The 27,533-nt window shown below is 54.1% G+C and overlaps 3 protein-coding genes across 4 annotated transcripts in view; 1 reads left to right on the top strand and 2 right to left on the bottom strand.

Annotated features, from left to right (window-relative positions):
• CDON (cell adhesion associated, oncogene regulated) overlaps positions 1 to 12,163 on the top strand; it is a 60,409-nt gene extending 48,246 nt beyond the window's left edge. The window contains exons 16-20 of the mRNA XM_064731879.1: positions 1,432 to 1,506; positions 2,854 to 3,131; positions 5,435 to 5,514; positions 10,350 to 10,621; positions 11,825 to 12,163. Coding sequence (XP_064587949.1) covers positions 1,432 to 1,506; positions 2,854 to 3,131; positions 5,435 to 5,514; positions 10,350 to 10,621; positions 11,825 to 11,991 — 872 coding nt within the window. The 3' untranslated portion in view covers positions 11,992 to 12,163. The remainder of the gene's footprint in view (positions 1 to 1,431; positions 1,507 to 2,853; positions 3,132 to 5,434; positions 5,515 to 10,349; positions 10,622 to 11,824) is intronic.
• A 2,428-nt stretch (positions 12,164 to 14,591) lies between these two features.
• On the bottom strand, positions 14,592 to 19,968 carry VSIG10L2 (V-set and immunoglobulin domain containing 10 like 2). Its single transcript, XM_064731906.1, has 12 exons — positions 19,893 to 19,968; positions 19,465 to 19,818; positions 18,455 to 18,739; positions 17,605 to 17,880; positions 17,197 to 17,472; positions 16,666 to 16,926; positions 16,285 to 16,578; positions 15,892 to 16,194; positions 15,573 to 15,695; positions 15,475 to 15,499; positions 15,151 to 15,323; positions 14,592 to 14,665 (listed from the first exon to the last, which is right to left on the bottom strand). The coding sequence occupies exons 1-12, from the start codon at positions 19,966 to 19,968 to the stop codon at positions 14,592 to 14,594; spliced, it is 2,520 nt and encodes an 839-aa protein (XP_064587976.1).
• A 921-nt stretch (positions 19,969 to 20,889) lies between these two features.
• Positions 20,890 to 27,409, bottom strand: DDX25 (DEAD-box helicase 25). 2 transcript variants are annotated; one of them, XM_064731915.1, is made up of 10 exons: positions 27,275 to 27,409; positions 26,593 to 26,728; positions 26,425 to 26,517; positions 26,228 to 26,330; positions 25,521 to 25,635; positions 24,994 to 25,171; positions 24,118 to 24,355; positions 23,750 to 23,912; positions 23,468 to 23,656; positions 20,890 to 21,362 (listed from the first exon to the last, which is right to left on the bottom strand). In XM_064731915.1, the coding sequence occupies exons 2-10, from the start codon at positions 26,703 to 26,705 to the stop codon at positions 21,298 to 21,300; spliced, it is 1,257 nt and encodes a 418-aa protein (XP_064587985.1). In that variant the 5' UTR covers positions 26,706 to 26,728; positions 27,275 to 27,409; the 3' UTR covers positions 20,890 to 21,297. The 2 variants fall into 2 exon arrangements, with proteins under 2 accessions (XP_064587985.1, XP_064587986.1); XM_064731916.1 differs by lacking the exon at positions 27,275 to 27,409 and having other exon boundaries at positions 26,589 to 26,725.
• Positions 27,410 to 27,533: the final 124 nt, after the last annotated feature.

The raw sequence follows: 27,533 nt of genomic DNA, 5'->3' as shown, positions 1-27,533 counted from the left end.
CTGTGGGGCCGGGCCGGGCTGGCCTTTGGGACGGCAGAGATCCACCGGGGGGGTTTCTGTGCCGCACAAAAGTCAGCTGCGATGATGACCATAATTTTCTGGAATGTTTCGGAGGATTGTTTTGTCTTCCGAGGCTGGGATTGTTTTGAACATATGGAAAGTGATCCTTTGCACTCCTGAGGCTCTGAGCAGAGCTCTGCAGCTTTGCCTGCCCTCGGAGATAGCGCTGCTGCCTCTGCTCTGCTGATGGCCTCTCCTTAGGAGACAACCATGCGCCTCAAGATGACAGAATTGATTTGTACATCTGTTTTATGTCTTCAGGGCTCTGTGACACGTTGTATAAGTGCAGACCACAGCAATTGATGGCTGTGTTGGCTGCCTCCATCCCTAATCCTGCATGCCTCTGGCACAAAGTTTGTACTGTTCTCGGGAAGTGTCAGATATGGCAGTCACATTTATTTTGCGAAGAATTCCTGTCTCCTTTAATCTCTAAAACCAAGTAAGGCTGTAAAGGGAAAATGCAGACAGTAAACTTCAAATGCAGTGCTATGAAAAAATGTTTGAGAAAAAAAAAAAGAAAAAAGCCCTCTGGGAGCGGAAGCATCAAAATTCAGTGAAGTGAGTAGTGAAACCTTTGAAGGAAGGAGTAGGAGCTGCAGGGCTTCAAGGCTGTGCACACAGTTGGTCTCCCTCCTGCAAGGAATATAATATTCTTCTCTAATTTTAAAATGGGCAAGATGTAATCTGTCATTCACACTGCCTCTTCCTTAAAATTTATCTCCCCCAGGCTTGTAAGGGTGATCCAGTTTATCCAGCATACCTGCATGGAGATGCTTGTCTCTCTCTGACCAGCTTCACTCCTAAGCCAGGCACCTCTTTTAGGGTTTTAGTGTCAAACGAAATCAATCTGAACTGTGGTGTACTGGGAACTAATGTAAATGCAGTTCCTGGGTTAAACCAGCATCTCATTTTCAGTGATTTTCTGTTCATCTCTTGGTTGATCTTTAGCTGTGTGGTTTGGAAAGGGGGTTAGCAGGGTTCACATCAGATAAGGGTAGGTCATCTGGCAGAGCCTGGGCGAGAAAAATGAGTGTTGTGGTTTCTCCTGACCTCAGAAGTGGAAAGATTTGTGCTCTTTCAAGTTGAGAGTTAGAGCAGTTGCAGCCACGGGTACCTCGAGCGGCTCGTTAAAGTTCCAGTGACCTCAAGGAGCGGGTGAGCAGGGGATAATCACCATTTTCCAAGGCAAACAGTTACTACCCAATAGGAGCTGGCATTCTCCTTGCAGGATTTAGCGTTGACTTGGAAGCTTTCTTTGCGAGGCATCGGCACTCAGACTTGGCAGTAATCATTTTCATTTCGCGATGAAAAAAAACCACATTTAGAAAATGCATTTAGTGGATGTTCATGCCCTTGTCTCTCCTCACCCAGTGAAACGCACGCCGGGAGCGTCTGAGTACCCGGTGAGAGAGACCGAGCACGCGCCCGCCACGGCCCCCTGCAGCGGTGCTTGGGGCAGCTGGGCCGGTGCTGCCCAGTCGGACCCACAACGCCAGCAGCGGGACATGCTGTACCTTGATACGTGGGCTTGTGTCCTCTGGGCGTCAATGGTGCTCTATCACTCATCGTTTCTTCAATCCGCCATCGTGCGCCTCTGGAAGATACCAGGGCAGCAGTCATATGTCTTAACTGCCTATCGCACATGGCTAGAGTGATGACAATGTGGGTTTAAAAATATTACATGGTATAGGATAGTACAGCGATGTCTGGAGCAGGAAATTCTTTGCGCTGTTCAGATTCTATTCTCCAAGGGGCCCTGGCTAAACCTGAGGGGTTTACTACACAGGAGGGTAAAATTAGGAATGTCCATGCTGCATTTTATGGATGGGAAGCAGTTTCCTGTTAGGAGCCAGCTTGCATTTCTGTAGAGACTTGTACTTCCAAGTAGGACTTAGGTGCAGCTTGGGTTTTTAAGAGCAGTGTCTCCATTTCTTCCCTGTCCTGCTGGGTCCCTGGAGGACTGGGATGCAGTTTCACCCAGGGAATGGTGTGGGAAAGGCCTGGGCAAAGTGTCTCCAGTTTGTGTTTAACTTTGAGCCTCTGCATAGGTCTCAATGCAGAGGCTCAATGTCTCTGATGGTTGCAGAGGCAGAATGTGTGTAATCATAATCACTTGTTAAAATTGTGGAGAGTTGAACCCTGGATCTCTCCCTTTCTTGAGTGCATCTGGAAAGAAAGAGAACTTGCAGCTCTAGGACAAGTCCCTTGTTACCTCTTAGTCCCTGCACAATGAGATGGCATGCAATGGCCAAGTCTTCCAGAGAGGTGTTAATTAAGAAAACCTGTTCATTAGTGAGCAGGAGCCTGGAGCAGGAGCTTTGCAAGGTGCTCTGCACCCACCAGCAACCCAGAGCCAGCAGAATCTCTGCCCTGGCCTTTTCTGCTCCTTGTGCATAAATCAGCCTTGTTCTTGCCACGGCCTGTGGTTATTTTTAAATACTCTTACTCTCCTACAGAGAGAAATGTAGGAGATAATAAAGATAGTATCTTCAGCTGCAGCCCAGAGAGATCTTCTGGAAGCAGCTTATAGCAGATACAGCAGAAGGGCTGTTGGTGATACAAAAGGCCTGGTTTTAGGATGCTCTTGTAGTGATTGACATCAGCCAGGTCCTTCCAGACCAACATTTCTGGCCTGCTCTCCAGGATGTGGCTGTTTTCCATGTCTACATGCATATGTATGCTAAGCAGTTGCATAGCAGAGTTAGCTCACAAAAGCTGGGGAAAGAAAAAATAAGTTTCATTATTTTTAGGGCTGCTCAGTAGAAGTGCTTTCAGTAGAAATGTCTTTTGCAGAATACGACCCTCCAGGCTACCTGTACCAAGGGGCAGATATCAGTGGGCAGATGATTGAGTACACGACCTTGCCCGGGACCAGCCGGGTCAGCGGCAGCATCCACGGCAGCTTCCTCAGCAACGGCCTCAGCAACGGCTGCCCCCACCTCCACCACAAAGTCACCAACGGGGTCAATGGCATCGTGGCTGCAGGAGGAGCAGGACTGTACCCAGGGCACACCAGCTCCCTGTCCAGAACACACAGAATGGACTATGAGCATCCCCATCACCTTGTGAATGTAAGGTCCTACGCCGGGTGGGAGGCTCAGCCCAGCCCGTGGGGTTCATTCAGGGGCTGTGGCAGCAGGCTTAGTTTGGGTGGGGGAATGCTCATCCACTGATAACAGCCAGTTCCACTGAATTCCTTATCCCAGAGGAAGCAACTGGGCTGATACTTGTGATACAAACATCATGGTTTTCATTTGAGAATATCAGATGACAGCAAGAATTCCACTTACTCTGGGAAATCTGCCTCTACCCTCCTCCTAACAGCATGTAAGCTCTGAGAATGCCTCAGTGCTGGGCTGAGATACTTTACTTGTACATATGGTATTTCTCAATCTCCAAGTTAAATACATTTAATTATAGCTGCTTATTCTGCAGCTTTATGGATCACCCGTTTTTCCCCCACCTGTTTCAGATCTGTAACTCTGAGCAATGCTATTAATTATGGCAAAGCACGAATGGCGCAGGAGGTTCCATGGAATGAAGTGCCCCATACATCTTGAGCTGCAGCACAGCCATAACTGCTTTTTTTCTTTTTTTTTCAGTCCCCTGTTTGTGACTGTTGAGACAGGCTCGTTTTTTGTTTTGAAATTGAAAATAAAATTAAAAACTAATTTCAGTCTGCGACCCAGCCTTTGTATGCTGTGGAAAAATACTTCATTTGCTGAAACGTGTCCTGTTTCCAAGAGAGAATAATGATTTCATTATTGTCTATGGAAACAGATGGCTTGCATTCAAACTTGCTAAACTTACTCAAAACTGTGAACATTGCCCAGGAAAACTGAAAGAAAAAGTTCAAAAGTCTGAATAACCCATGCTGTTTCTGGAGAAAAAAAACGGGTCTATTGTTTGTGTTGGTAATTGAGCACAAGCACTTCATTTTATTGAACAACAAATTAGCACTTGCACAGTAGTTGCCACTTCACTTCCCTCCAGTCTGAGCCCAGACCAGTCAGTTCTTTACCCCATTCTGCCCTTGGCCTACCCATGGAGCAAGAAGTGCCCACTTTTGGTTGTTTTCAAGCACAACCAAGGCCCAAACTGAGTTTTTTTTGTCCTGTCCAACCTCCCAGTGGGTGAAACTCTCCAAAAATCTCCAAGCTCTCAGGGAGGGAGGATCTGCAGTGCTCAAAAGCTTGCCTAGGAGAAAGACTGGGAGTTTGCATTAAGTTTTGTCCCTTCCATTCTTATTTTCTTGGGGGGAAAAATGAAATACATGTATGATGACACAGGTCTTGGTGCCTGGAGCTCCTCTGTGCTGAGATGTCCACCCAACACCTCTCTCCTGCTGGGAGCAGGTGATGGGGTTGAGCTTTTCTTTCCCCACTCCCTGTTAGGAAAGTTTGAGTCACAGGATCTCTGCCATGGAGAAGGGCTGGGGCTGGCACGTGGGCGAGGCAGAGGAACAGGATGTTCTGATCCTGTTAGGTTGCTCTTTATTGTTTCAGTGATTGGCTTAAATGAGGAAGGGAGAAACTGCCCAGGATGGCAATCAAGGCTAATTAGGCATTTCCTCAGTGCTCCCTATCCCTCAAAAACTTCAGGGTAAGCTCTGTTTGTGCGAAAATAGGGATTGCTAGAAGTTGCCTGGCACTTGAGCTGCCAAAAGCCAGGTGAGCCTTCCCAGCCTGGCTCCCTCCTGGAGCCCAGGGCAGAGCCTGGCTCTGCAGCCCCCTTGGAGTGGCTCCCACATCACTGTCTGCCTGCTCCCCAACAATGAGGTATGTGTTAATCTGGGCATTTCAACTGGCTTGTAATGGCCCCGTTAGCCAAAACCAACAACACAAAATCCCTCTCACCCGGAGTCATTGCTGGCTGAGGAATTACCCCATCTGTGCAAATACGAAACGGTTCAAAAATCAGTGTAGTGAAGTAAACTGATCTAATCGGAGTAATTACAGGAAAGTGGGATGGGTTTGTGTGTGACATCAGCCCTGCAAATTTAATCCTCTGTCTCCCTAAACAAGCCTTGCGTGCTAATGAGCAGCAATTCGCTTTCGTGTCTGTCATCAGCGTTAAAAATAAATATATTTACAGTGTGTTTATTAAATTAAACCTCAGCATATTAAGCTGAAAACAGACCAGGGAAATGACCACATACTTGCCTAAGCTGCAGTTATTTACTTTTCCCTGACACACACACTGGCAAAGCCCTCCCCTGGCCTTTGGACAATCGCTCAGTGTTGCTGTGCCACGTACAGCCCGGAGCAGGGCATTGATAACGTGGTCAGAGTGGGGAAACTGAGCCCAAGAGCTCCGGGGTGTCCCTGCCCTGATTTGATTTATAATCATTAATTATGAATCCTTCCTGCTGCAGGGTGGAGGGATGTACACGGCAGTGCCACAGGCTGACCCCGCGGAGTGCATCAGCTGCCGGAATTGTCGGAACAATAACAGGTGAGAAATGACAGTCACAAGTGAGAAATGAGAATCACAGGTGAGAAATGGGAATCACAGGTGAGAAATGGAAATAACAGGTGAGAAATTACAATAACAGGTGAGAAATGACAGTCACAGGTGAGAAATTACAATAACAGGTGAGAAATGACAATAACAGGTGAGAAATGACAGTCACAGGTGAGAAATGACAGTCACAGGTGAGAAATGAGAATCACAGGTGAGAAATTACAATCACAGGTGAGAAATTACAATAACAGGTGAGAAATTACAATCTCAGGTGAGATTTGACAATCACAGGTGAGAAATTACAATAACAGGTGAGAAATGACAATCTCAGGTGAGATTTGACAGTCACAGGTGAGAAATTGCAATCACAGGTGAGAAATTACAATCACAGGTGAGAGAGAAATTACAATAACAGGTGAAAAATGGCAATCACAGGTGAGAAATGACAATAACAGGTGAGAAATGAGAATCACAAGTGAGAAATGACAATCACAGGTGAGAAATGACAGTCACAGGTGAGATTTGACAATCTCAGGTGAGAAATGACCTGCCCAGAGAGCAGCCCTCCCTCTGTGTGCTGAGGTGGAGCTGGGGCTGACAGAAGATGAGAGCTGGAGTCCTGGCTAGCACAAAGAACTCCATGGATGACCTGGAGAGCAGTTGAGGATTTTCCATAGGACAGAATAAAACAAGTTGTTAAAATTCCAGAGCTCACTTTGCTCAACATGCTCCTCTGATGCTCTCTGGGAAGTGAGGCAGGTTGGGCACTGGATTTTAGAAAAAAATCTGTATTTCCTGTGTTTTTCTCCAGTTCTGAGATAACAAAATCATTCCATATGGAGCTTGTCAAATCGGATTTAATTGGTCTTCTACATTTTACACTTCCTGACATTAAAAACACTAACCAACTCACTCCTTTGCTTTCACAATGCTGTTCTTTGTGAAACATGGGATTTGAAGTTCTTGAGGCCTTCAGGAGGAGATGACCCACCATTGTCAGCGTGGGATACTTTTTTTTATCATGTGAAAAAGGATTCCTGTGTAGAATTAGGGAAAATCTGTCTTCTGCATTGTAGCTGGGAGTCAGAAACCTAATAAAAATTACTGAGTTTTCACTTTTGGAATTATTGTCCTCCTTAGGCTTCTGACTCAGTCTCTGGTTATTTTCATGATTAGAAATACGGCTGAAAGTCAGACAAGCTGGGCTGCTCTGACTGGTGGGTTCTGGGCTTTTCTTTCAATCATACTTTGATTTTTCAGTATTGTTAAAGTCTTCAGCTGCCTTTAGGTGTGCATCTGGCTAAGCTGAGTTGAAATTAATCATTGAATCATTGAATATTCTGAGTTGGGTCCACAAGCATCATCGAGTCCTACCCCTGTTGAACAATAAAGTTGTTGAAGGCAGAAAACGCATTTACTTCATTTTCATAGTTTTGCTTTTTAAAATATCACTTATATTGAGCACTGAATCCTTCTTCCTTCCATAAATATGGGCATGACAGTGAAATGCTGCCGAGCTGCTGCTGGCAGGGGGAGCTGGGCATGCCTTGCCTGGCCCAGGGTCCCTGGCAGGGCTCAGGAAAGCCCAGTGCATTCCCTCACACCCCAGTGCTGTGATTTCCAGCAGGCTGTGCAGCAGCCTCGTGGTAATTTGGAGCATGCCATATGTGTTACACTGTAATTAAGAGCTTGCTTCCAGCGTTAAACACATTCAATTCTTTATTTCCTCTTTTTTTTTCTCCCTAAGAAAGCGATGGAAAGAGTTCCATCCTCTGCAACTGCACTGCTCCTCCCAGCCAGGTCATCAGCGGGGCCTGAACTTTGAGTTTTCACAGCCCCATTCTATATTTGACTGCTTGACAGAGAAACAAGCTGTCCCTGGGAGCTGCCTTGGCCCGGAGGGGATCATTACCCTCGGTTTGGCCGAGAGCTGCACGGCAGGGACCGCTCTGTTCCTGCCCTGAATGCACAGAGGACATGGGAGAGGGGACAGGAGGGGACCAGGACGTGCCTCAGCTTTCCACCAGGGAGCTGGGGGTGCCCAGGGGGAGGAGGAGGAGGAGGAGGAAGGCTGTTGGGTTAGTGCAGCCAGCCCAGTAGGTTTTGGAAAATGGGAATTTGAGGCTGGAGCGTTTTCCCCATTTTGTTCAGCCCCAGGGCACAGGTGAGGGCTGTCCCCCTGTCCCCATCCCAGCCTGGAATCCCTGCTGAGATCAGGCAGGAGGGGAGGGCGTTCAGGTGGACACAGCTCTGTCAGGCTGTGCCAGACCAGCACTGTGGCCTTGGTGCCACGAATTCCTCACCAGCCCATTCCCACCAAATGCCTGGAGCTGTTGCTGATTTGGGGTGAATGCAGAGTTATTTGAATTGTAACCACGTGCAAATGAATCCTAAAGGTTCAGCATTATTTCATAGCTTTTTTCAGCAACAGCCATCTCAGAGCAGGTTTTATTATTTCAGTGCTGAAATCCCTGGGTCTTCTGTTTAAATTAGCACTTTATCCCTCATAACTTCTCATGGAGCCTTGCCAGAGGGAGAAGCTGCTGAAAACTGGAGACCCTCTTTGCTGTTGTGGACAAAGCCTGTGGTTGACAGGATTGAGAACTGATCTTTTTTCTCCTCTTGTGCCTTTGTGCTAAAGCTCTCAAGATACCTGACGTTGGCAGAGGAATTTACACTTTTGCAGATCTCTCTCCTTTGCAAATTCACTCTATTTTGATCAGAAATCTGAAATACACAATACAGATGTAGGAACATCAGTTTGTTTTTCCAGCCTTTTCATCTAAATTATGATTTTTTTAGGTTATAGTTTAGCAGGATTTCAGAATTAAGAATTGACAGAAGATGTGTTTTCCCAGCAGGGATTTTACATCACTCCTCCTCCACACTCTGCTCTGGTTATCCCCATGGCTAGTTTCCATCAAAATGTGGTTATTGAAGCTTAGAAGGCTGAACTGCTGTTGAAACATCCTTCAAGCTCTTACAATAACACAGAGAACTTCACTGACCCCTGTATCTTTAAGAAGAAACCCCCAAAACATGCAAACCCAAACATTTAGATGGGTTTCTCTGAGCTTTTTTTTTCTTAAATAATAAGTGAGTGCAGTCAAAACCTCTGCGGAGAGAAAGGCAAACTAATAAATGGATTTGTTTGAGGACCAGATGTGTTTCATGTGGATTCTCCAGTGGCTTCTGTGGTATTTTGGTACTTGGAATAATGATTTTGGAGGCAGTTACAGGAGTGGGAGGACAAAATAGGAGAGTGAAGGTTGAAGCTTAGTGCTGCTCCATCCTCACAGCTTTTGGGAGGGGAGCAGGCTCCAGAGGGAGCCCATTTGTCCTGTTCTGGCTTTGCAGGTGAAGAATCTGCCTGAGGGAAAGCTCATTACAGCTCCTCCTCTGACAGGTTTATTTGTGTTGTTGGGTGTTTTGTTGCCCTTTCAGTTCTGGCAATATTGATCCCAGGTTTTGATCAGGTTTCAGGTGTGAGCTGAGGCTCTAGGCAGGGCTGTAGGACAGCAGCCTCCAGTGTGATGGTTTGCCTTATTGCCATGACTTTTTTAATGGCATAAAAGTGGTTTGTGGGACATGGGCAGGACTAAACTGAGACTGCCAAGCTTAACATGTCCTGGTTTGAAACCCTTCTGAGCTCAGTGCTGGGCTGCTGTCAGTGTCAGCTCTGCTGCCCTGCACTGCTGCTGTCCCAGCCCATCTTTCCTCATTTTCAGCAATTTTTCATCTGCTCTGCTCAGGTTTGGGCCAGAATCAGTCTGGAGCAGCACCCAGTGCTCTTTGCTGAGCAGGCAGGTCCCAGAGATCCATTTCTGTATTTCCAAATGCACTCTTAGAGAGCCCCAGGGATGATGGATAGCAAGTGCACTGGGCTGATCCTGTGAGCAAAGCAGGAGAGATGGGTGTACATCTGGTCAGAAAAAAGAGAAAGGATGCTCAGAGTTGTATCTGCACCAGCACATAAAGACCTGGAGCTTGTTCAGCTTTCACAGAAGCATTTTGGGGTGTCACTGGAGGCTGTGAACACTTTCCATCCTTATTTCCATGCATTTATCTGCAGATCCATCTCTGTCCTGCACCACATAACAAGGAGCATCTTGATGTGTAGTTTCTCAGAATTTGTGGTAGCTGCACAAGTGAACCTTTTATTTTTTGGGTAGTTATGGCTTTCTTATGTAGGAATTGTTTCTATAAACGTTCCCTGAGGCTACATTGTTCACGGGGCTGCAAACGTGAGGTGTTTTCCCTCGTGCTGCAAGTCCTGCTGTTTTTGTTTAAAGCTTAAATACCTCAGCTGTAACAATTGATTCAGCACTTTAACTTCAGTGCCACAGCTTTACACAGGTATTAGAGGGCCGCAGTCTGACTTACACAGCAGAACAGGGGGGGTTAAATTTGTTATATTGCATCTATTTTTCTAATTTGCATTCACTCCAATAACACTTAGTATTTATTTTTCAAGGTACCTAAGTGTGCTGCTTGGGTTTCAAGTTTGAGCTCTTTATCTTGGCAGTGAAAACATGTTTTATGGAATTGCTTTGATGGAGAAATGGACTCACAAGTCAGGTCATTGGGTCTCAGTTGATGGGGGAAGGAACTGAGCGTGTTTTGAATGTTTTCAGCTGTCTGCTGGGAGAAAAAAAAAAACCACTCAATCCTTTTCTTAATGTCAGAATCGCTCCACAGATATATTTAAAACTGATTTGACAAATGCTCTGATCGTTGATATGGTAAAACATTTAAAAGCTGGGGAGGGAAGAAGGAAGGGGAGAAGAAGCCGCTCTGAGTAACGTTGCCCTCTGTCCCTCGCGCAGGTGTTTCACCAAAACCAACGGCACTTTCGGCAGCAGCACGCTGCCCGTGGTGCCCCTGGGAGCCCCTTTCCAGCAGGAGGGCGTGGAGATGAAGCCCCTGAGCCCCCATGTGATGGTGGCCATGTGCCTGGCCCCGGGCGGCCCCGAGTGCAGCGCCGGGCTGGAGCTGGAGCAGGAGCAGGAGCAGGAGGAGAGCGCGGAGCAGCCCCCGGCGCAGCGTCCCTGCTGCCGGGAGCGCATCGGCCAGCGGCTCTCCGTGGATTGCATGGACGGTGAGGCACCCTCAGGGGATATCCCTGCCTGGGAGGCTGGGAGTGTTCTGTAGGGAGCTTAATTCACTGCAGAAAAGCCAGGAGTTAAACACCTGTAAGAGCAGGCTTGGAGGAAGGTGAAGTGTCCCACCTTTCCCATCATGGAAAGTGGGAGCAGTGCTGCTCCAGCGCCTGCTCCTGTCATGCCCTTGTGATTGATGCCTCTAGAAAGGGCTCATTGACACATAAGGAGGCTGTGACTGATGGATGCTGCACTCACAGCACACCCAGTGGCCCTGGCACAGGACACAAGCGTCGCAGAGCCGCCCTGGAGGCAGGAGCTGGCACAGGGAGGGACCCATCTCTGTTGGTGGAAAGAGAACCCGTTCCTCGTCCCACCCTGGAATCATTGCTGCTTGTGGGCTGAAATCAGGCAGCTCCCCCAGGCAGGAAGGGAAGGGAGGTTCAGGTGGACACAGCTCTGGCAGGCTGTGCCAGATCAGGAGTGTGGCCTTGGTGCCACGAACTCCTCACTGACCCATTTCCACCACATGCCTGGAGCTGTTGCTGATTTGGGGTGAATGCAGCAGTTTTGTGAATTGTGACCACGTGCTAATGAATCGTAAAGGTTCAGCATTATTTCATAGCTGTTTTCAGCAGCAGCCATCTCAGAGCAGGTTTTATTATTCCAGGGCTGGAACCTCCTCTGAGCTGTTCCATACAGGTGCTGTGCTGGGATAGAGCCCTGTGCTTGTGCCTGGTATGGTGGGAATGAGCCTGAGCCCAAAGAGCATCACCCACTGGAATGAAAGAGTTTTTGGGGCTGAGTGTGCCAGATCAGGAGTGTGGCCTTGGTGCCACGAACTCCTCACTGACCCATTTCCACCACATGCCTGGAGCTGTTGCTGATTTGGGGTGAATGCAGCAGTTTTGTGAATTGTGACCACGTGCTAATGAATCCTAAAGGTTCAGCATTATTTCATAGCTGTGTTCAGCTCACAGCAGGTTTTATTATTCCAGTGCTGGAACCTCCTCTGAGCTGTTCCATACAGGTGCTGTGCTGGGATAGAGCCCTGTGTTTGTTCCTGCTATGGTGGGAATGAACCTGAGCCCAAAGAGCATCACCCACTGGAATTAAAGAGTTTTTGGGGCATGTGGTTCTGTTAAACTGACAGAAAATCTGAAAAACCCAACCCAACCACGTGCCCTGCTCTTGCTTTGCAGGCAGCAGCTTCCTGCACTCGGAAACGTCGAACCACATTTTGAGTTGGAGTCCCCTCATTCTTCAGCCTCTTTCCAAGGACTGTAAGGAAAAACCAGGATGGAGTTCATCCGGAGTCACCCTAAATGGTTCTGGGGACCTTTGTCAGCTCCAGCTGCAGGAAACCTGAGGCAGTGACCGTGTCCCCACTCAAGGCCAGGAACTGCACCGCTGAAAGGGAGTCACGGGGGGATGTTAATTATAACAGAGAGAGTCACTATTTATTTTTTGTAGTAGTGTCATATGAATGTATCTTGGTTTCAAAATGGTTGCCTTTTTATATTATTTATGCCTTGAAATCCCTTTTTTTGTTGGTTTTTTTTTTTTTTTCTTCCCCCACACACACCACAAAACTAGCCTGGTTATGTGTATAAAAAAGAATTGTAATAATATAAAGAATGAGGATGGGAAATGTGGAGTGTGTTTCCATGGCAGTTTACCAGTGGGACAAGCACTTCTGGGGAGCCCAAGAGAGGGATTTAAGCAGGTCTGAAATGACCAACAGCTGCCACCTCCCTGGCAGCTCAGTGACATGGCACTTCAACCTTCCTTTCCATGAACACCTCCTGGCCTCTCTTGCTTTCTCTGGGAAGATCCTGATGAAGAAATAAGAAGATCAGTAAGGAAAATGGGCCTTGGTTGAGTCTGTCCTGTGCAGCTTGAAGCAGAACTTGAGTCAGTGACTGTGTCTTCAGGTGCTCAATAACCCTTCTGCAGAAGTACAAGTGGAAATCCAGCCTGTCTCACTTTCCCACTCACAGAAGACAAAATCCAGTTTGAGGGATTACTAACAGCTTGGGTAGCTCTGAAACAAAACCAGTCCTGGTGAAACAGCTCCCAGCAGCCCTGGGCACCGTGAGGAACCTGCCCATCCTGGACACAGCACAATGGAGGTGCTGCAGCCTTAACTGCAGGGCTTGGCTGGGTGTTTTTTCCTTTCCCAATTTAATCCCAGAAAATAAACCAAACCAGTGCTTGCAAAGCACTCCCTCCCCCCACACGAGTCACAGTGCAAAGCCCCAGAAATGAAGCACAATTTACAGAGATGGCCACCCCAGGGTGACACCTGCAGCCCAGAGCAGCGTGTCCCTGGCCAGTGGGGAAGGGAGGGAGCTGTGCCAGCCTGGCTGCAGCTCTCCAAAGCCCTGGGGAGCTCAGGGCTGCTGCTGCAGCTGCAGCAGCCACAGGGTTTGGGGAGTGGTGTTTGTGTGAGGAGGAAGCCCTTGAGATCTGCTTTGGTAGCAGCAGCTCCATGGGCTGCTCTGAGTGTTGGGATGGGGTTTTTATATTTCATAGAATCCAGAACAGTTTGGTTTGGGAGAGACCTTAAAGCTCATCCCATTCCACCCCTGCCATGGGTAAGGACACCTTCCACCATCCCAGGCTGCTCCAAACCCCATTCACCCTGGCCTTGGGCACTTCCAAGACTGGGACAGCCACAGCTTCTCTGGGTACCCTGTGCCAGGGCCTCACCACCCTCAAAGGGAAGAATTTATTCCCAATATCCCATCTAAACCTTCTCTCTGGCTGTGGGAAACCATTCTCCCTTGTCCTGTATATCTGCTTGTATAAGAAATCAATCTCCTTCCTACTTCAGGTAATTGAAGACCACACTGAGCTGTCCCTAAAGCCTTCTCTATTGCATTATTTGTGGTTCTGTTTATTCTTTTGCCCTTTTTTTAGGGTTGTGCCTCCTCCCAGGTAGAGCTGCCTTATTCCAAAGTTCTTTGCACACCATGGACTTCACACCCATGGGCTTTGGCTGCCACAGACCCCAGAGCCATCACAAATCTCCCTCCTCCCTTTTTGTTTATCTCATCCTCCCAGCCTGGATTTTCCTTTTGCAGGATCTGCTGCAAGGCTTTCCCCTTTTCCCACAGAGACTGGCCCACGAGTGGTTGGGATTTAACTGTGGCTGCTTCGTTTTCCCCAAACACTGAAATTGAACCATGGTTTTAAACAACTTTGCTTAAATCTCCCCTGTGTTGTGGGTGTGTCAGATAAAGATGCTCTGTTTTCCAGAGAAGCTGTAATATCCCTTTGGAATGTTCTGTGTTTGGAAGTGATGGTTTTGCAGGAGGTTTGGGTGGGGTTTGTATTTCTGGGAGTGGTTTGATAAAGGGATCAATGCTGCATTATGGCTGATGTGGGGACTGATACTCTGTGGGCACTGATCAGGGTTGGTTTGTGTGGCTTGATACTTCCCAATGGGTTATTATTAACCAAATACAGGAGAAAATGGCCCAAGGTGCCCTTGTCTCCACACACAGCAGAGGATGAGGACTCAGGAAAGCTGGGATCTGCCTGACACTTCCCTTGGACCCTGCTTCCCTTTGTGCTTGCACCAATGCGGGAAAAACCATCTCCAGTCACTGTTTTTAACCTCCCGTGGTTTGGCCTGAAACTGGGGAGCCTGGGGTGAAGATGAGGCCCCTTCCCACAAAAAGCTTTGTGGCTGTTCTTGCACCACAGAAAGCTCAGCACAGTCCCCAGGCAGCATCCCCAGTCGATGCCGGCCCTGGGGCTGAGAGCGGCGCTTCGGCCCTCGGCCTTTTTTCCTGCCATCGGTGAGAAACTATTTACTGTAGCCTAAATATTTATTTTAGCTCCAGCAGTAACTGCAGCCCCGGGGCTGAGCCGGAGGGGCTGAGCCGGGTGCAGGAATGGAGCACAGGTGGGTGCTGCCGTCCCGTGGTGCGGGAGAGAGCAGGACGGGGAAATGAGGAGTGGTCACGGTGTCGCTGTCACGGTGATGGTGACATTAACTGGGTCATCCGTGCTGCCTGGTGCTGCTGAGAGCGGCTCTGCGAGGGGTGCAGGAGCCACGGGTGGGCGCTGGGTCAGCAGGGTGGATGGGTGCTAGGCCAGCGGGGCAGTGGGTGCTGGGTTGGCAGGGCAGGTGGGCACTGGTTCAGCGGGACAGGGGGGTGCTGGTTCAGTGGGGCAGTGGGTGCTGGAGCAGAGGGGTGGATGGGTGCTGGGTCGGCAGGGCAGGTGGATGCTGGGTCAGTGGGTGGATGGGTGCTGGTTCAGTGGGGTAGGTCTGTGCTGGGTCAGCAGGGCAGGTGAGGGCAGGTGGGTGCTGGGTCAGTGGGGCAGTGGGTGCTGGCTCAGAGGGGCAGGGGGGCACTGGTTCAGTGGGGCAGTGGATGCTGGGTCAGCAGGACAGTGGGTGTTGGTTCAGTGGGGCAGTGGGCGCTGGGTCAGGGCAGGTGGGTGCTGGTTCATCAGGGCAGGTGGGTGCTGGTTCAGCCGGGCAGGTGGCTCTGCCCCCAGCCTGCCCCAGTACCTGCTGCCGTGCCCGGGTCACTCGGCTCTCCCTGTGCTGGTGCTGCCTCGGCTCCCGCTGCTGCACCGGGGGCACTCGAGTCTCCCTGGGCTGGCCCTGCTTCCTCCTCGCCGCCTGCGGCTGCCTCAGCGTCCTCCGCTGTGCCCACGGGCTCCTGCTCTCCGGTCCCGGCCCTGAGGGGACACGGGGGGCTCGCTGGTGCCCGGGCACGGGCGGTGGCACAGAGGGGCTCGGGCACGGGCGGTGGCACAGAGGGGTTTGGGCACGGGAGGTGGCACAGAGGGGTCGGGCACGGGCGGTGGCACAGAGGGGTTGGGCACTCACGTGCGGAACAGCAGCTCGTGCAGCCCTGCGGAGGGAGATGGGTGTGAGGTTCGGGGGCCGGGGGCCGGGCTGCGGCCCCGAGCAGCCCCCGCACTCACGCGGGAGGGTGTCCCTGTGGCGGGCGATGCAGTGCACGGCCAGCAGCGACGCTGCGCTGGCCACCAGCATCCCGGCCACCGCCGCCCCCGTCACCGCCGGGTAGGCCTCGAAGGGAGGCTCGGCTGGAAGAGAGCAGAGCGAACATGGCAGGCAGCAGGGACGGGCAGAGCCCAAAACGGCCCGGCGAGGTGCGAGCCTGTGCCTGAAACCTGCTGACGGCTGCTCACACTCGGCTCCTCAGCTCCACCGCGATGGAAACGCTGCCCTGCTCCACTCAACCCTCGCTCTGCCCCCACGGAGCAGCCCTGCCCGCTTCACCTGGCGTCTGCACCTCGGAGGGGTGCCCGGCCGTGCGGTGGTTGACGGCCAGGACGCGGAAAGCATAGAGCACCGCGGGGTCCAGCCCCCCCAGGCGCCGGTCGCGGGAGTGCGGCTCGATGTCGCCGGCCGCCGTTTCCCAGGGGCTGGCGCTCTCCCGGAGGGGTTTCTTGGTTCGGCGCCGCTGCACCACGAAGCCGGTGAGGTTGCCGGCGCCCTGCGTCCGCCACTCCAGCCGCACCTCGGTGCGCGCCCGCGTGTACCGCAGCTTACTGATGGTGACATTGGGCGGGGCTGGGTACCCTGCGGCGAGATGGCGCCCGGCAGGAGGGGCTCAATGCCCCCAGGCCACCCTTGATACCCCAACCCACCCCTGCCCTTCCCAGGACTCACGGTCCACGCGGAGGCGGACGGGGAGGCTGGCGGTGCCCACGGCATTGGTGGCGGTGCAGCGGTAGATCCCGCTGTCCCCCGGCCACTCGGCATCCCGCACCGTGAGGTTGACCCACTCTTCTCCCTGCTCCAGCTGGTACTTGGCCAGCCCCGGTGTCACCTCCCGCTCCTTTGGGTCGTACCAAGCCACCGTGGCACCGAGGCTGGCACTGCTGCCACGCTGCCGGCACGCCAGCTGCGCCTCGCCGCCCTCCAGCACCGCCACCTCGCTCTCCGCCTGCAGCTCGGGGACCTCTGCTCGGCGACAAGGGGGGGACACCGTCGGCCGGGAGTGCCACCGCTCCGTGGCACGGTGGCACGGAGGGGACCGGTCGGGCTTACCCAGCCGCAGGCGGCACTGGGCGGCAGCGGCCCGCAGCGGGTGCGCGGCCTCGCAGACGAACTCGCGGCCGCCCAGGCTGCCGTCGGTGCTCAGCACCAGCACGGCCGTGGAGGGCGCGGGGTCGCCCAGGGTCCGGCCCGCGCTGTCCCGCCAGCGCAGGGTGACGAGCGGCGCGCCCCCGTCCCAGCGGCACCGCAGCATCACGAACTCGTCACCCTTGGTGGCCGCCGCCGCGCAGCTGGGGCTGCCCGACGGGACCCCTGCGGGACGGAGCGCTGTCGGAGCGGGGCACTGCCACGCTGGGCCAAAGCACCCCAAAAAGGAGATACCCCCACCCCAGGGTGAGGGGAGTTCGGCAATCCCGGCCGCGCCACAGCGTCCCCGTTTTGGAGCAAGCTGGAGGTGCTGAAGGTCCCAGGAAAGGCAGTGCCCATCCGTGGTTGGGCCACGGCACGGGGTCCCTGCAGCTCTGCTGTGACACCAGGGGGTCACAAAGGGGGCTGGGGGGCAGTGGGCCCACTGTCACTCACACAGGGTGGTCCCACAGGCAGCCCCCAGTGGCAGCGCGGGGTGGGAGGCCAGGCAGGAGAAGGAGCTGCCGTTCCTGGTGGCTGCCCCTGCCTGGATCCTGGTGGCCATGGAAAAGCTGGTCCCCATCAACCCCTCTTCCTCCTCCTCCTCCTCCTGGGGGCCCACCCAGCGCAGCCGGGCCGGGGGGAAGCCCCCCAGCCAGCGGCACCGCAGGGCCACGTCCCGCTGGTCATCGGAGGCCAGGGCGGAGCAGCTGGGGCTCCCGGCGGGCGGATCTGCAGGAGACCACGGGCACTGGGGGGCAGCGTGGGCTCCCCCAGCCCCACCCTCCCTCCCACATCCTCACCAGGGAGCTGCGCTGGTCCGGCTCACCCTGTGGGGACCCAGGCCCCCCCGGGGTTACTCACAGTACACAGTGAGGACGATGGTGGCCTGGGTGCGCGTCTGCAGGTGGCTGTTCTCGGCCAGGCAGGTGTAAGTGCCCGCCTGGGCACGGGCGATGGCGGTGATCACGTAGGTCTGGCCGACGTGCACCTGGGAGCCGTTGTGCAGCCAGACATAGCGGCTGGGGGGGTTGGAGGGAGCCAGGCAGCTCAGCACCACGTCCTCCCGCTCGCCCGCCGAGAAGCCCCCCTGCTCTGGGGAGAAGGGCTCCACACGGATGGCCGGCTCATCGGGGCCATCTGCGGGGACACGGGGCCCTTCAGGCAGGGACAGCCCCACCGAGGGGACACAGCCCTCCCTGGGCTTCCTCCCACTGGTGGGAATGGCAGCAAAGCCTCCTTAGAAAGGGTGCACCATGAGGGCTGTGAGCACACCAAGACACAGAGTGGCCATGGATGTATCGTGGTGGCAGCACACACGGTGGCCATGGTGGCTGGAGAGGCATTATGCCAGTGATGGCCATGAATACATCAAAGCAAAAAGAAGCCATACCCTGGTGGCCACAGAGACATAGCGGTGGCCACAGAGGCATCATGGTGGCAGGACACATGATGTCCATGGATGTTCCATGATAGCTATGGACATACCATGGTGGCAGCATGCTCAGTGGCCATGGGCAAACCACAGAGCATTGTGGTGGCCACAGACAAGCCATGGATGGCCCCAGCCCTGAAGATGCCATGGATGGCACCCGCCCTGAAGATGCCATGGATGGCCCCAGCCCTGAAGATGCCATGGATGGCCGCAGCCCTGAAGATGCCCCCCAGCTGGTGGCTGAGGCCCCCCGAGGTGGGTGGCACCCAGGGCACTCACAGACGATGTCCAGGTAGACGGGGTCGCTGCTGCGGTTGTTGACCTCGTTGCTCGCGGTGCAGATGTACCAGCCCGTGTGGCTGCGGTTGGCGGGTGTCAGCTGCAGCTCCGCCCTGGAGCCCCCCAGCCCCGCAGGGGTCACGGAGGGACCCCCCCGGGGCTCCTGGTGCTGCCAGGAGAAGCTCAGCGGCTCCGTCCCCTCCCGCACGGTGCACGTCAGGGCCACGGCCGCCCCCTCCGCTGCCGCCGCCGCCGTCGGCCGCACGAAGGGCTTGGACACGGGCACTGGGGGCACCGAGTGTGAGCGGCCCCACAGACAGCAGAATGCCCCGGTGCACACCCATGCCCCCCACCCAGATGGACTGTTTGGCCATGAAGTGCCATAGCAGCCAGTGGAATGGTAGTGAGGACACCTGCAGGCTGGTGAGGGGCACCCTGGCTGTGGGCATGGCTGTTAGCTGGGGGAGCTACTGGGACCACTTTGGGGTGGGATGCTTGGGTAGCCAGGGCAAGGAAATGAGGGTGGCTTAGTGGGCTGCTATGTTGGCTCGCAGGGGGCTACACTAGGAGGCAAAGGAGGTTTGGTGGCTGATGGTGAGCTCTGGGCTGGCTGATGAGTGCTATGTTGGCTTGTGTTGAGCAACCTTGGCTGATGGGATGCTATATTGGCTAGTGGTGTGTTATGTTGGCTTGTCGGATGCTTTGCTGGCTAGTGGCAGTCCACATTGGCAAGTAGGGTGCTCCACTAACTAGTGGGGTGCCTGCTTGGTGAATGGGGTACTACAGTTGCTAGTGAACCACCATGCTGGCTAGTGGGACTCTGCATTGGCTAGTGGGGCACTTTGCTGGCTTGTGCTACACTTCATGGACTTGTGGAGCCCTTTGTTGGCTAGGGATGGCTCTGTTGGCCACTGGGCAAGGGGCTGGGCTTGACCACGATCTAGGAGAGTGTGATGCTGGCTGCTGCTGGCCAGCAGGTCCCCCCATGTTGGCCACAGCCAGGCACTTACCCAGGACACGCAGGAGGACGGCGGCATAGCCCACACGGAGCCGGCCCCGCTCTGGGAAGAGCCCCTGGCAGAGGAAGCGGCCCTGGGCGGCCACGCGCAGCTCCCGCAGCTCCAGCGTCCCGTTGCGCAGCGTCACCCGGCCCAGCGTCCCCGTGCCGGGGGCCATGGCCACCTCCCTGCCCGAGCCCACGGCCACGGCCCGCGGGAGCCCCTCTCCCTGCGGCGTGAAGCTCCAGAACACCACGGCCGGCGGGGCCGCGGCCGCGGGCCCACAGCTCAGCTCCACGGCCCGGCCTCGCACGCCCGTCGCCCGCCACTCCTCGTAGGCCGCCTCGCCGGCCGCCAGCGGCTGCCCTGCCCGGGGCAGCGCCTCCGTCAGGGCCCTGCTCGCCCCCACCCGGGAAATGCAGGGACAGGTCGGTGCTCACCCCCCGCCAGCGCCGGCAGCAGCACCAGGATCCAGGGCCCCCTCCACGGCGGCGGCGGTGCCCGGCCACGCTCCATGGCGCCATGTCCAGCACCCGCACGCCGAAGCAGGGCTGCGCTCTCCGGCACGACCTGCTCTCCGGTTACCCCCGGGTAATTAAGCCCAGCCCTGATTAACTGTTAATTATTTATCAACCTGCCAGCACAGGGGGAACCCGACGCCACTGCTGCCGGGGCCCCTGCAATCTCAGGGCTGAGGAGCGGCGCACTTGCTGTGGCAATGGCAGCATCCTTGCATTCCCCCATGTGAGAATTTAATCCGAGTATTCTCTCCTCCACACACAGTATTTTTTTGGCTAAAGGAGGGGAAAATAAACTGCCACTCCCCTGTGATCAAAGCTGGGGGGTTTGGAGCTGGGGAAGCCAGGCAAGGAGCAAGGTTTGATATTTCATCTCCCACTGTCTGCAACGCCCCAGACCATCAAACATTGATAGGGGCGGCTGTGCCGTAACGCAATGCCGGGGGGCTGGAGCAAGCCAGGGGGGATTTGGGGGTGCACGTGGTGAGGGGGATCAGGGAACACCCAGCAGAGCCTGGAAAACTACCTTGCATCTCCCATCTCCCTCACAGATCCTTTAATTAGAATTACCAGAACCACACTGTTAACACTAAATGTGTGTACTCTCCACAAGGAGGCTTGAAATGCCTCAGAGGGTTAAAGCTGCCAGCAGGGAACTGCAGAGCCAGGGCCAGGCACTCTCCTGCTACCACCAGGTCCTGCTTCCACCTCTGGCTGCACTCTCATCACGTTTTGGTCACCTTTTGTGCCTGTCCAGGTTGGGTTTGGATAGAAATCTGGATGAGGAGAGCAGGGTGCAGTAGCCAACCCAATAAATGACACCATTGTCAACACTGACCTAATGAAACCTCACCTGCAAGGGCTGATATATTTCAGAGAATTTTGGTAAAGAAGGAGCCACCCTGGTGATTACAAACAATTTCATTTATTAAAGATTAACAAAGGCACAAACACAGCCCACTTCCTGAGTCCAACTTCTGTCCTCACACTGCTGCGACCCCGAACATTTGGGTTTCAGACCCCTGGGGCCCAACCTCTCTCTCTCACCGATGGGATCCTGAACACTTGGATTCTGGAACGCCCGGGGGTCCAACCTCTCTCCTGCACTGCCGGGACCCTGAACACTCGGATTTTGCCCCGGGATCTGGGACGGCAGCAGTGGATTCCTGCTGCCACCTAGCGAGACAAGGTTCGCTCCAGCCTCTCCTCAGGCAACACAACAGAACTCAACAGCTTCAGAATACAAGAGAACCGGGAAGTCTTCCCCTGTAACTTTTCCTCCTGTTTAGAACTACAACTTGGATTTGGGAGAACGAATCCCTGCTCCTCACTCAGCTGCAAGCTTCTCCAGCTCGTCCATGTCGTAGGGATCCAGCTGCTTGATCGTGGTCTCTGTAGGAAGGAAAGAGCAGTTGTGGGATGTGAGTGCAGAGCTCGCTCCCCTGAGCACTGTCTGTGCCACCTGAGTGCCCCACACCAGCTGGGAAGCTCCTGAGTGCTCACTGCAGCAGGGAAACCAGCTGGGAAAGTGCAGGGGTGTCAGACATCTTTTATGAGAAATCCTTTCCTTAGGATTTTTCTTCCTGAGAAGCTGGGACGCCTCAGGAACAAAATGTAAACAATGGTTATCTGCTGCTGTGGAATGCAACAGTGGATCTGTGATTGGTCTGATGTGGTTGTTTCTAATTAATGGCCAATCACAGTCAGCTGGCTCGGACTCTCTGTCCAAGACACAAGCTTTTGTTATCATTCTTCTTCTATTCTTAGCCAGCCTTCTGATGAAATCCTTTCTTCTATTATTTTAGTATAGTTTTAATATAATACATATAATAAAATAATAAATCAGCCTTCTGAAACATGGAGTCAGATCCTCATCTCTTCCCTCATCCTAAGACCCCTGTGAACACCCTCACACGGGGAAATGGGGTCAGCAGGGAAATCAGCTGGGACAAAGCAGGAGGGGAAATGATCAGGGCAGCAGCAGCACAGAGCTCAGCCCCTGATGTGCCCCCACTCCCTGTTCCCACCTCCACAGCCACGCAGGACAGGGAGGGTCTGCACCCTCCAACTGCAACACCACAACATGAAAAGCACAAGTCAGATCGCTGGGGGTTCATCCTCACACTGGCTCCTGCTGCCCGGGGCTGTGGTTGGGCTCATCCACATGCCAGATGTTCCAGCTGCTCACAGCTGCTACCCCACAGCAACAATCTCTGCCAGAATGTGTGCCTCGTGTCTCCTCTGCCTGGTGTCTGCCTCAGGCTCACTCCAGGTTCCAAGGACAGGTGGACATTTGAAGGAACCAAGAGGGCTGAGTGGCTCTGAGGCTGGAGATGTGGAAGGGACACAGTTTCCTGCCCATCAGAAGGCTTCTATAACCTTCTTTCCTCTAAAAATCACAGAGAAAACTGCACTGGGATTCAAAAAACCATCAGTGCAGCCCTGGCATCTGGCAAATCCCATGAAAATCCTCTTGACAATCAATTTCCACTCAGGAAAGATTTCCACAGCTGCCATCCCCTCTCCCACAGCCAGGCTGAGCTGAGCTGAGGCACCAGGTCCCCTGGGACAAACGCTTGCAAGGAAAGGCAGAAAAAATGCCTGAAAGAGGGAAAAAAGAAGGTGCTGAGGCATCCTGGGTACTGGTAACATCCCCTGCAAGTTGCACACAACCTCCAGGGCTGCTTCTGGGGAGATTTGCCTGCTGGGGAGCAAAAATCACCCTAAAAGCTGTATCTGTCACCCATTCCCAGTGAGATGAGCCCTGTGGAGAGGAGCAGCCCAACAAGGACTATTTGCCAACAGGGAATAATCCCTGGAAGTGTTCAAGGCCAAGCTGGATGGAGCTCTGAGCAGCCTGGTCTAATGGAAGGTGTCCCTGCCGATGGGAAAGGGTAGGAACGAGATGGGCTTTACGGTCCCTTCTAATTGAGGCCATTCTATGGTTCTGTGAGTCAATCTGAGCCTGTAACAGCTCAAAGGAAAGCTAAACAAGGTGAAGTGTCTCCTGTGTGTCCAGTGCATGCAGCTGTACAGAAATTTGATGGAGGGGATCCCAGTCCCAGCCCTGCCTCTGGGAGCAGCAGATCCATGTTGATACTTGTCGCAGACATCTTTTCATAAAAATCCTTTCTTTAGGATTTTCCCTTCTGGGAAGCTGAGGCCCCAGAAAAAGAATGTAAGCAATGGTTATCTGCTGCTGTGGGATGCAACAGGTGCACCTGTGATTGGCCCATCTTGGATGTTTACAATTAATGGCCAATAAAGGACCGAGCTCTCTCTGAGACAGAGTGGGAGAGAGCTCCTTTGTTATCATTCTTTTCTATTCTTAACTTAGCTAGCCTCCTGAGAACTTCTCTTTCTATTCCTTTTAGTATAGACATAATGTAATATATATACATCATCAAATAATAAATCAAGCCTTCTGATCATGGCATCAACACTCTCGCCTCTCTCTCCACCTGCCAACCCTTGTGAGCACGGTCACGGATACTCACGGAAATACTCCTCAATCTTGTGCACGAGGGGCACGGTCTCCCTCTGCACCACGCTGAAGGCGATGCCGCGGTGCCCGAAGCGCCCGGCCCGCCCGATGCGGTGCAGGTACGTCTCAAAGTCCGGCTCGCCGTCCTGATCCATGGGCAGCCCAAAGTTCACCACCGTGGTCACCTGCTGCACATCAATGCCTGCAACAGAGGGAGAGGATCCTCTTGGGATACCTCGTCCCACGGCCTGGCGCGTTTTGGGCCATCAGAGGGGCGCTGGGTTGGCCAGGGTACCTCTGGCACAGACGTTGGTGGCGATCAGGACCTTCTCCTTGCCCTCACGGAAGCGCTGGATGACGCTGGCGCGCTGCACCACCGTCAGCTCTGCTGTCAGGATGGCCACTTGGTGCCCGTCCCGGCTCATCTTCCCCGACAGCCAGTCTGCCATCCTCCTGGTCTGCACACACGGGGACAGGCTGAGGCCAACAGCTCCCTCTCCAGAGTGCCCTGCCCCTTCTGAGGGAGCTCATGGCAGTTTTCAACACTCCACTGGGGTCTGCTCCTTTGTTCTGGGGGGTCTTGTCTTTACTGTGCCCACACTGTAAAATGACCCATTCCAGCTATTCCCAGTGGGATAGGGCTCTCCCAGGCAGGCCCCTTACCTGGCAGAAGATCATGACCTGACCGATGGTGAAGCTGCCATAGAGGTTGCAGAGGGCCTTGTACTGCTCGTCTGAGCTCTGGCACACCATGAAGTACTGCCTGATGTTGCTCAGGGTGAGCTCCTCCTCCCGCAGCTTGATCACGATGGGGTCGGGGATGATCCGCTCAGCAAAGGCTCGCACGGGCTCCTTGTACGTGGCTGAGAACAGCAGCACTTGGCAGCTCTTGGGAAGAGCCCTGAGAGAGGGAAAAAGCTCTGTCAGCCCCTTTGTCCCAGGCAAAGGACAGAAACCCAAATTTAAACTGATTTTGTGTTGCCTTCAATGGAAAGGGAAGCAAAGATGGCTGACAAGAAAGATGGAGAGAGATTTTTTACAAGAGTCTATAGTGACAGGAAAAGGGGGGAATGGCTTCACACTAAAACAGAACAGGTTTAGAAGTTAGGAGGAAGTTCTTCCCTGTGAGGATGGTGAGGCCCTGGCATAGGTTGTCCAGAGCAGCTGTGGCTGCCCCTGGATCCCTGGAAGTGTTCCAGGCCAAGCTGGATGGAGCTCTGAGCAACCTGGTCTAATGGAAGGTGTCCCAGTCAATGGGAAAGGGTGGGAACAAGATGGGCTTTATGTCCCTTTCAATTGTGGCCATTCTATGGTTCTGTGAGTCAGTCTGAGCCTGTAACAGCTCAAAGGAAAGCTAAACAAGGTGAAATGTCTTCCTGTGTGTCCAGTGCACGCAGCTGTACAGAAAGACAGACTTGTGGACAAGCCTCTTTGGCACCATGGGCACACTCTCACAGCCCTTTGGTAACAGACTCCTTTAAAGCTACAGGAGAGAAGGGAAAGCAGGGAACCAGGGCAGCAGCTCTCAGCAATCCTCACCTGTGGATGCGGATGCTCTGACAGGAGAGGCCCTGCGTGTCGATCATGATGTCAGCCTCATCCAGCACGAACAAGGAGATCTTTGTCAGGTCCAGGATGCGTTGTTTGAAGCACCAGTCCAGGGTGGTGCCCGGTGTTCCGATGATGATCTGCTCCTCCAGCACTGTGCCCTTCAGAACTGCAAGGGGACAAAAGGATTTATTTGGCTGCCTCCAGGCACAGAGCTCTCTGCTGCTCTGTGCTTTCCCTTGCTTGCTCAGACTCTGGCTGCTCAGTGATGCCTTCAAGGGGTCATCATGACACTTCCCTACAGCCTTGGGGCATGAGAACCACCCCCATATGGGAAAGGGGAGTCTGCAAGCAGCCAGTGATGATGGAAAGCCTCCTCAGCAGGAGAGGGGACAGACACTATGTTATTGCCCTTCATGGATGTCTGGGCAGTCCCTGGTAGCTCCAGGCTCTAAGAGAGGATCCCTGTACCCCCCTCCCTGTTTCTGCAGCAGGGCTGGCAGCTGGGCTGGGCTCACCTCGGTTTCCCCGGACAGCGTAGTTCACCTTGATGTCCGTGCAGAACTTGCCAATGGCGCGCACCACCTGCCCGATCTGCAGGGCCAGCTCGTAGGTGGGAGCCAGGCACAGGCACTGGCAGGAGAGCAGAGGAAGGAGCTGTCAGGCCCAGGATGGGGCAGAGGAGCTCAGGAGCATCCCACAGCACTGGGGGACAGGGCATGGGGCAGCACGGCATGGCTGGAGGCTCAGGAGCTGGGGTGTGCTCCTAGCTCCAGCCAAGGGGGCAGAAAGAAGCTGCTGCTGCTCTTTTGGAGGAGGAAATGCATCTCTCAGAAGCGTGGTGCAGCTTGTTCCTGTGCCCTAGTTCAGTCACACTGTCCATACATACAAAAGGAAATCTGACATGGAAACTGCTGGCAAAGCTGTTTCTGCACCCAGAGAGGAGACTGGGAGTATCTGACCGCCAGAAACCAGCAGTGTCTGCAGCTGCTCCTCAAAACCTAAATTCCAGGGTAACTGAAGCCTGGATTGATCCACTCTGGCAATCCTGAGGTGGGCACTGTGCCTTTGGTCCTACCTGCCACTGGGCCCTGGTGGTTTATCACCCCACTCCAGTGGGTAAAGTCACACAGGAACTGGGACAAAGCCCAGAGCTCTGCCCCTGGCCGCGTCCTGGGCGCCTGGGCCACCCCCTCCTGCAGCTGCTCTCCCTGTCCTGCGTTACCTGCGGGTATTTCTCGCTGGCACTGGCTCTGCTCAACATGGCCAAGACAAAAGCTGCTGTTTTCCCTGTCCCTGACTGGCTCTGGGCAATCAGATTTTGGGGCCTGCAAGGCAAAAGCAGCTTAGTGCAATGCAGGGGTCGGGTGCTGGGATGCTGTGAGGTGCCGGGGCTCAGCCGCCTCACCCCTTCCTACTCACGGGTAAGCCAGCATGAGGGGCAGGGCCTGCTCCTGGATTTTGGATGGTCTGTTGAAGCCCATCATGTAAACCCCCTGCAGGAGCTCCTTCTTCCTGTGGAAACAAAGCACCCTGTGAAGGAGGCTGGTGTGCTGGAGCATGGTGGGGCTGGGGGCTGTAGCAACTCACAGGGGCAGCTCCTCAAAGGTCTTGATGGAAAAGAGTGGGGAGCTGGGGTCTCGCTGCAGGATCTCCACGTGCTGCTGGGACTCCACCAGGGACGTGTGGATCAACTTGTTCATCAGTGACAGCTCAGCCAGCGGCACTGGGAAAGGCAGCAACTCCGTAAATAAAACAAACGGAATCACAGAATCATTAGGGTTGGGAGGAATCTCAGGAAATTATTCAGTCCAAACTGCTTCCAAGGAAGGGTCAAATGGAGGTGACACAGAACGTGTTCCTGTAGGTCTGGAATGTCCCTAAGGAGGGAGAATCCAGGACCTCCCTGGGCAGCCCGTCCCAGCTCTCTGCCACTCTCCATGTCAAGAAGTTCTTCCTCAGGCTGAGGGGGAACTTCTTGTGTTTTCGTTTACAACAAGGGGCTTGTAATGAGAATCCTCTTCTCTCCCCAGAGGATATCTTATTGTTCTGAGGGTTCATTAGAAACACTGCAGGCAACATCCATTATTCCAGACTTACTATCACCATACTCATAAATGAGCATCTAAACGCACTGCACTGAGCCCTTCCCTCCTCTCGATTAAACACCCTCTTGATTCAATTACGGCTCAGTGCCGTGGGCCGCCGCTCCCTCGGGACCCCGCGGGGTCGCTCCGCGCTCGGCGGGCACCGCGATCCCCTCCGGACCCACCTCTCTCCTCGTCCTCCGGCTCGGGCCGGGGCGCGGGCGGCGCGGGGGCCGCGGGGAGCAGGCCGAGCCCGCGGGCCGTGCCCCGGCCGGGCCGCTCGGGCCAGCGCAGCCCGGGGCAGCGGGAGCCGGAGCGGCGCGGAGCGGCCCCGTGCCATGGGCAGCCCGGGCCGGGGCCGCCGCCCGTCGGGCCGAGCCCGCGCAGCCCGCGCTCCGCCCCCGCCATGGAGCCGTCCCACAGTGCCGGGCCGCCGGATGGGGC

Source organism: Zonotrichia leucophrys, chromosome 24 (genome assembly GCF_028769735.1).
Source record: "Zonotrichia leucophrys gambelii isolate GWCS_2022_RI chromosome 24, RI_Zleu_2.0, whole genome shotgun sequence".
NCBI classification, from domain to species: Eukaryota; Metazoa; Chordata; class Aves; order Passeriformes; family Passerellidae; genus Zonotrichia; species Zonotrichia leucophrys.
This window is presented reverse-complemented; position numbering and strand designations above follow the sequence as displayed.